At 42.0% G+C, this 8,989-nt stretch overlaps 1 protein-coding gene across 1 annotated transcript in view; it reads right to left on the bottom strand.

The window, feature by feature from the left end:
- LOC139579486 (neuronal acetylcholine receptor subunit non-alpha-3) overlaps positions 1–6,231 on the bottom strand; it is a 29,724-nt gene extending 23,493 nt beyond the window's left edge. The window contains exon 1 of the mRNA XM_071408181.1: positions 5,726–6,231. Coding sequence (XP_071264282.1) covers positions 5,726–5,789 — 64 coding nt within the window. The 5' untranslated portion in view covers positions 5,790–6,231. The remainder of the gene's footprint in view (positions 1–5,725) is intronic.
- Between the last annotated feature and the right edge of the window lie 2,758 nt (positions 6,232–8,989).

Genomic DNA, 8,989 nt, shown 5'->3' with positions numbered 1-8,989 from the left:
GTGTGTGTGTGTGTGTGTGTGTGTGTGTGTGTGTGTGTGTGTGTGTGTGTGTGTGTGTGTGTGTGTGTGTGTGTGTGTGTGTGTGTGTGATGACAAGGACAAAGAGACAGAGGGAGCTCATATCATCCTGATGGAAGTTGACTTATGATTAATAAGTGTAGAGAAGTACTAGAGAATAGAGAGTTAAGTACATATAATAACATGACATCATCATCAACCCTTTAGACACCATAGTGGTCAGAATGGTTCTACACTAGAGAGAGATACATACACTCAATGTTACACTACATGGTTCGAGTAGTGAGTGTTACTGTCTATGTTAGTCTTCAGCCACAGAGAGCTGAATGATAGCTTTGAGAGCTCACTGGTATTAGTGTGTGGTGTTAGGCTGTGGCTGAGCCCCTGGTGTGGGATAGAGAGAGAAGGATATGGAGTGTGAAAAAATGAACAGAGAGAGGGAGGGATGTGGAGAGAGCAGATAAGAGGAGGACAGAAACAGAGGGACCCGAAACACTAGCCTCACATTACCACATTTATTGTCTCTGAGACAGAGGAAAGAGAGAGAGGAAGAATGAGAGAGAGAGAGGCAGAGAGAGAGGCAGAAAGAGAGAGAGAGAGGGAGGCAGAGAGCGATAGAGAGAGGCAGAGAAAGAGAGAGAGAGAGAGAGAGAGAGAGAGAGAGAGAGAGAGAGAGAGAGAGAGAGAGAGAGAGAGAGAGAGAGGCAGAGATACAGAGCCAGAGAGAGAGAGAGAGAGAGAGAGAGAGAGAGGCAGAGAGAGAGAAAGAGAGAGAGAGGCAGAGATAGAGAGAGAGATGAACGCTGTAAGAGGCCCAGCATGTGTTGTTTACGAGTCTGCCATTCTTTTAATTGACTAAAGGAGACTGACTCAAATGTATGCGTCCGTTACCTCCTCTATCCACCACCAATCAGCGGCCCTCCTGCCCTACACACCCCTATCTCTCTGAAGGGCCATGATAACTACAGGAGATGAACTAATACATCAACAGCACTGTAGCTGTAGTCTGTATGGCGGTGGTGACTGGGACTATCCATCCTGTGGGTGTTGTGTGTGTTGTGTTGTGTTGTGTGTGTTGTGTATGCACATGTATATGTGTGTGTGTCCTCCTATCCTGGTGATAGATTTATGGATGGGACAGCAGCAGACTATCACCAACCCTGGCAATAGCAATAAATACATCACACTGTATGGTTCCTATAGCCCAGAGAGAGAGAGAGTGTGCATGCGTGTGTGTGTGTGTGTGTGGTGCTATTGTAGCATTGTGCGCTGTTATAGTTGGTGTTATTGTAGCATTGTGTGCTAGTATAGCTGGTGTTATTGTAGCATTGTGTGCTAGTATAGCTGGTGTTATTGTAGCATTGTGTGCTAGTATAGCTGGTGTTATTGTAGCATTGCGTGCTAGTATAGCTGGTGTTATTGTTTGTGTTGGGGGTGTGGGTGGGGGGGGTATAATTGGTACGACCGCATGACCCTGGCACCATCTGCTCACAATAGAGCCATGACGTTCCTTACCACCGAGAGGGGAGATGGAAACAATGTTTGCACCCCTAATGGCACCCTATTCCCTACATAGTACACTACTTTGAACAGAGCCTAATGCCACCCTATTCCCTACATAGTACACTCCTTTGTAAAGAGCCTTATGCCACCATATTCACTATATAGTACTCTACTTTGAATAGCTCCTTATTGGGCGATACAGGGAATAGGGTGTCATTTGGGAGGCGGTCAATGCGCTGGAGAAGTGAACAGATAGAAACACAGCTACATGTCAGCGTGAGAAGTCATGACCCCTCCCACACCGAGGCTCATTGCAAAACTCATCTTCTCCCAGTTGCAATTAGATGAATGGGTTTTGTCACCTCATGCAGTGAAACTGCTGAAGTGGGACATGGCCTTGTGGACACAAAATGGCAGCCATGTATCACCCAGGTGGGGCATTGCAGTGTTGAGCTTAAGTCAGATTTAAGCTCTGACTGGGTAAAAAGTTACTCTTACAACAAACATAGGATCAGCTCTCTTCCCCCAAACCCTAACCTTTAACCCTTACGGAGGACATAAAAGTAACATGAATAGAATCCCACCACCCGCTACAAAACACATGTAATAACCCCGATCCAACATTTACATGAAAGAAGTGTTACAAAGACTCTAGAGGTCCTTAAAGGGGAAATCAGCAGTTGGAGCAACAACAAAGTGTTTTCCCCGCCCCTGTTCTGTAAATAGCTACAGAGATAGATGGGAGGGTTTGAGGGTAGCTGAGGAGTGGGACTGACAAAGCTCAGGATCGATAATAGTTATGACTGAAAACACTATGTATACTTGATGTCTGAGTATTATCTATCTATATGCTGGATGGGCCAAAACCAATAGGGTGGGGCTGGAGAAATGTAAACACTCTCATATTCATAAACAGAGCTGTGGATGCAAGGGCTGACCGTCCATGACATCACAATTATAGATAGAATACATTTTCTTTTGTTAACAAACACTGGAGTAGAACAAGCATATATTTTGGGTTCCGACATTAGAATTTTCTACTTACACATCATCATCTGCTCATCTATCACTCCAGTGTTAATTTTCTAAACTGTAATTACTTCGCTACTATGGCCTATTTATTGCCTTACCTCCTCACGCCATTTGCACACACTGTATATAGACTTTCTTTTTTTCTTTTATTGTGTTATTGACTGTACGCTTGTTTATTTCATGTGTAACTCTGTGTTGTCGTTTGTGTCGCACTGCTTTGCTTTATCTTGGCCAGGTCGCAGTTGTAAATGAGAACTTGTTCTCAACTAGCTTACCTGGATAAATAAAGGTGAAAAAAATGTATTCAAGAATCAATAATTTTGTACAAAGATGGATGTCGCAACTGCAGATTACCCCTTTAAGAGAATCTTTGGGTTTGTAAAGTGAAGAAATAGCCTCAGCACTGTAAAAAAGGCCAGTCTACAAAAGGCCAGTCTACTACAGTGTAAAACATAGGAGAGTTCAGCACCATGGAGAGTGGCTGTAACTGTGAGTGTATAAAAGTCCAGTCTACTACAGTGTAAAACATAGGAGAGTTCAGCACCATGGATAGTGGCTGTAACTGTGAGTGTATAAAAGTCCAGTCTACTACAGTGTAAAACATAAGCGAGTTCAGCACCATGGACAGTGGCTGTAACCGTGAGCATACAAAAGGTCAGTCTGCTACGGTGTAAAACACACACAGAGATGGTCTCCAGATATAGACCTTTGACCTCTAGGTATACTCAACCTCTCTGTCTCAACTGTTGTTTACCCACAATGCAAAGGGACAAGGACCCCAGAGGAATGTAACACTTTTCAAAAAGATTAACCCTGTCCCTCATCTGTCATCCTCCCTCGAGGTGTGTGTGTGTGTGTGTGTGTGTGTGTGTGTGTGTTTGTGTGTGTGTGTGTGTGTGTACATTGTGCCAGACAGGTTGTACTGTTTCCTAGCAGCATACTGTATCTGGGGTCAGATTGTTATTTGACTCCTGGTGGTTTGAGGTCATTGGTTTGGCACAGAGAGCTGATCTTAGAACAGCACTGGGGGCCGACTGATCACACACAGGTACACACAGGTACACACACACATGGACATACACACAGGTACACACACACATGGACACACACACAGGTACACACACACATAGACACACACACAGGTACACACACACACATGGACACACACACAGGTACACACAAACAAGCATGCACACACACACACAGTGGCTGTGTTGACAGTGAGGATTTATATCTGGTTGATGCAGCGACTCCACTTACCAGATTAGAGTGTTGTAAAGGCTCGGGAGTTAGCAGATACACACACACACACACACACACACACACACACACACACACACACACACACACACACACACACACACACACACACACACACACACACACACACACACACACACACACATCTATCATATTCTATATATCTATTACTGTGTGTTACAATCTATCATATCCCATCTATCTGTTACTGTGTGTTACAATCTATCATATCCCATCTATCTGTTACTGTGTTACAATCTATCATATCCCATCTATCGGTTACTGTGTTACAATCTATCATATCCCATCTATCTGTTACTGTGTGTTACAATCTATCATATCCCATCTATCTGTTACTGTGTGTTACAATCTATCATATCCCATCTATCTGTTACTGTGTGTTACAATCTATCATATCCCATCTATCTGTTACTGTGTTACAATCTATCATATCCCATCTATCTGTTACTGTGTGTTACAATCTATCATATCCCATCTATCTGTTACTGTGTGTTACAATCTATCATATCCCATCTATCTGTTACTGTGTGTTACAATCTATCATATCCCATCTATCTGTTACTGTGTTACAATCTATCATATCCCATCTATCTGTTACTGTGTTACAATCTATCATATCCCATCTATCTGTTACTGTGTGTTACAATCTATCATATCCCATCTATCTGTTACTGTGTGTTACAATCTATCATATCCCATCTATCTGTTACTGTGTGTTACAATCTATCATATCCCATCTATCTGTTACTGTGTTACAATCTATCATATCCCATCTATCTGTTACTGTGTTACAATCTATCATATCCCATCTATCTATTACTGTGTTACAATCTATCATATCCCATCTATCTATTACTGTGTGTTACAATCTATCATATCCCATCTATCTATTACTGTGTTACAATCTATCATATCCCATCTATCTGTTACTGTGTGTTACAATCTATCATATCCCATCTATCTGTTACTGTGTGTTACAATCTATCATATCCCATCTATCTGTTACTGTGTTACAATCTATCATATCCCATCTATCTATTACTGTGTTACAATCTATCATATCCCATCTATCTGTTACTGTGTTACAATCTATCATATCCAATCTATCTGTTACTGTGTGTTACAATCTATCATATCCCATCTATCTGTTACTGTGTGTTACAATCTATCATATCCCATCTATCTATTACTGTGTGTTACAATCTGTCATATTCTATATATCTATTACTGTGTGTAATACAGTCTACTACACTATAGAAGAATGATAGATAACACTTTCACAGCTAACGCTGAGTGGACTGAACGGGGAAGTGAACCGAGCCCTCTATATTGTCACATGGTCCTGATTTAAACTACGCAGACAAAGTGTAGTACAGGCTTTACGTAACGGTTTGAGTCAAGCAACACAACAGTAGGTAGACACATTTTAACATCGGATCGGCAACAGCTGTAGGCTGCCTTTGTAATTGTTTATTTGTTTGTTTACTTCCATTGAACAATCAATGTTATTGTCTTTTGTTTTGTATTCAAGGGTCCTTTACTCGACCCAGGGAGGGCGCTACACACCCACCCGTCAAATAAATCATTTTCTGCAGCTGTATAGCCTACATTTCCTTCACTTGATCTAACGGATAAACCTAACGGTTTATTGGCACTGCATTGGTGGGGGAGAATGGGACGGTTTGTCTAGCGGTTCTGTGTCCCGTTTGAAATCAAATCAAAAGGCCTATCTGATTCTGGACATTTCAAAGTGGACCCTGCGGCAGGCTAAACGTCAGGCTGGCTATATAGAACAACAATGCATTCATAGAGAACACTATTAACTCAAACCGCTGTATATTAGCATCTGCAGTTTCTGTAGCATTGATTATTACTTATCCCTTGTGCCTACCTTCAATAGTGGCATCGCCGACCGAGAACCACAACAGCCACAACACTGCAACCGCAAACTTCATGCTTCCTCTTCGCGCGGCTCCAGTTACCCGTTCTCGTTCTAGTCGTCTTCAAGGTGCGTTATATCATCTCCTGCGAACACAAATCCGTCCGTATCACAATAATCAGTCGGTCCGTAGCCTAGACTAGTATAACAACCGGACGTGCTTTGCCCGCTTCGGAACGATGTAACGATTAAATGATGAAGGACGGACAGGGAATAAAACGACGCTGTTGTTGCTACATTATGTCCGACAACAACTGTTTTACAGCGGTAGGACTTCTTATTAGTGGGTTTCCCCTAAGGGTTTCCATTTGTGTCCCAGTGTGGACGCTCGAGCAAGCCGACCGGGTGCACGCGCTCAAAATCCGGTGTTCGGTAGGGGGGCTGGCCCAGCGGCAGATGAGGGAGGAGAGACGGTGGAATGTGATGGAGACAGGGGGTGCGCGTAGCGTATGTGTGTTCTATAATAACGGAGGAATATGGCGGTACCGGGGTAGAATGGAGATCCTAGTCCTCCGGGGTAGACTATCACGGACCAGCCTAAATTACAACATTCAGTAGCCAACAAAAGTTGTGTAGGATTAATTATTTATGAAGTATCTATGAATGTAATTCATAGCCTAATTGTAGGCTACACATTTTACAAAACCATCCAATCCCTTCAGGAATCACCAGTTACATTTGAATGAGAAATGGCCCAGGACCACCAGCGACGTAAAGGGGCCACTGACACACACACGCACACGCTCAAACTCACGCTCACGCCCACACGGTGTTACAAGCAGTGAGAATCCCCATGGCAGTAAATCACCAGTCACTGTGACTCCTCACCATTAGGCTACAGTATAGACTATTTACAGGATCTCTCAAAGCAGCATTAGGCTACAGTATAGACTATTCACAGGACCTCTCAAAGCAGCATTAGGCTACAGTATATATCTGTTACAGGACCTCTCAAAGCAGCATTAGGCTACAGTATATATCTGTTACAGGACCTCTCAAAGCAGCATTAGGCTACAGTATATATCTGTTACAGGACCTCTCAAAGCACCATTAGGCTACAGTATATATCTGTTACAGGACCTCTCAAAGCACCATTAGGCTACAGTATAGACTATTTACAGGACCTCTCAAAGCAGCATTAGGCTACAGTATATATCTGTTACAGGATCTCTCAAAGCAGCATTAGGCTACAGTATATATCTGTTACAGGACCTCTCAAAGCACCATTAGGCTACAGTATAGACTATTTACAGGATCTCTCAAAGCACCATTAGGCTACAGTATAGACTATTTACAGGATCTCTCAAAGCAGCATTAGGCTACAGTATAGACTATTTACAGGATCTCTCAAAGCACCATTAGGCTACAGTATATATATGTTACAGGATCTCTCAAAGCACCATTAGGCTACAGTATATATCTGTTACAGGATCTCTCAAAGCACCATTAGGCTACAGTATAGACTATTTACAGGATCTCTCAAAGCACCATTAGGCTACAGTATAGACTATTTACAGGATCTCTCAAAGCACCATTAGGCTACAGTATAGACTATTTACAGGATCTCTCAAAGCAGCATTAGGCTACAGTATATATCTGTTACAGGACCTCTCAAAGCAGCATTAGGCTACAGTATATATCTGTTACAGGACCTCTCAAAGCACCATTAGGCTACAGTATATATCTGTTACAGGACCTCTCAAAGCACCATTAGGTTACAGTATATATCTGTTACAGGATCTCTCAAAGCACCATTAGGCTACAGTATAGACTATTTACAGGATCTCTCAAAGCACCATTAGGCTACAGTATATATCTGTTACAGGATCTCTCAAAGCAGCATTAGGCTACAGTATATATCTGTTACAGGACCTCTCAAAGCACCATTAGGTTACAGTATATATCTGTTACAGGATCTCTCAAAGCACCATTAGGCTACAGTATAGACTATTTACAGGATCTCTCAAAGCAGCATTAGGCTACAGTATATATCTGTTACAGGACCTCTCAAAGCACCATTAGGCTACAGTATATATCTGTTACAGGAACTCTCAAAGCACCATTAGGCTACAGTATAGACTATTTACAGGATCTCTCAAAGCACCATTAGGCTACAGTATAGACTATTTACAGGATCTCTCAATGCACCATTAGGCTACAGTATATATCTGTTACAGGACCTCTCAAAGCAGCATTAGGCTACAGTATATATCTGTTACAGGACCTCTCAAAGCAGCATTAGGCTACAGTATATATCTGTTACAGAACCTCTTAAAGCAGCATTAGGCTACAGTATAGACTATTTACAGGATCTCTCAAAGCACCATTAGGCTACAGCAGAGTCATATATACACTACCGTTCAAAGTTTGGGGTCACTTAGAAATGTCCTTGTTTTTGAAAGAAAAGCAATTTTTTTGTTCATTAAAATAACATCAAGTTGATCATCAAGTTGAATAACATCAAGTTTTAAATCTTTTTAATGAATTTTTATCTTATTAACACTTTGTTCTAGCTAGCTATTTGTGTAGGTAGCTATCAAGTAAACACAATGTGTTTCCTTGATAGCAGTGTAGACATACAGTGTAGACATACAGTGTAGACATACAGTGTAGACATACAGTGTAGACATTGTTAATGTTGTAAATGACTATTGTAGCTGGAAACGGCAGATTTTTTATGGAATATCTACGTAGGCGTACAGAGTCCCATTATCAGCAACCATCGTTCCCGTGTTCCAATGGCACGTTGTGTTAGCTAATCCAAGTTTATCATTTTTAAAGGCTAATTGATCATTCGAAAACCCTTTTGCGATTATGTTAGCACAGCTGAAAACTGTTGCTAATTATAGAAGCAATTAAACTGGCCATCTTTAGACTAGTTGAGTATCTGGAGCGTCAGCATTTGTGGGTTCGATTACAGGCTCAAAAGAAACAAAGAACTTTCTTCTGAAACTCGTCAGTCTATTCTTGTTCTGAGAAATGAAGGCTATTCCATGCGAGAAATTGCCAAGAAACTGAATATCTCGTACAACGCTGTGTACTGCTCGCTTCACAGAACAGCACAAACTGTCTCTAACCAGAATAGACAGAGGAGTGGGAGGCCCCGGTGCACAACTGAGTAAGAGGACAAGTACATTAGAGTGTCTAGTTTGAGAAACAGAAGCCTCACAAGTCCTCAACTGGCAGGTTCATTAAATAGTCCCCGCAAAACACCAG

The sequence above is a fragment of the Salvelinus alpinus genome, chromosome 6 (assembly GCF_045679555.1).
Source record: "Salvelinus alpinus chromosome 6, SLU_Salpinus.1, whole genome shotgun sequence".
In the NCBI taxonomy this organism is placed as follows: domain Eukaryota; kingdom Metazoa; phylum Chordata; class Actinopteri; order Salmoniformes; family Salmonidae; genus Salvelinus; species Salvelinus alpinus.
This window is presented reverse-complemented; position numbering and strand designations above follow the sequence as displayed.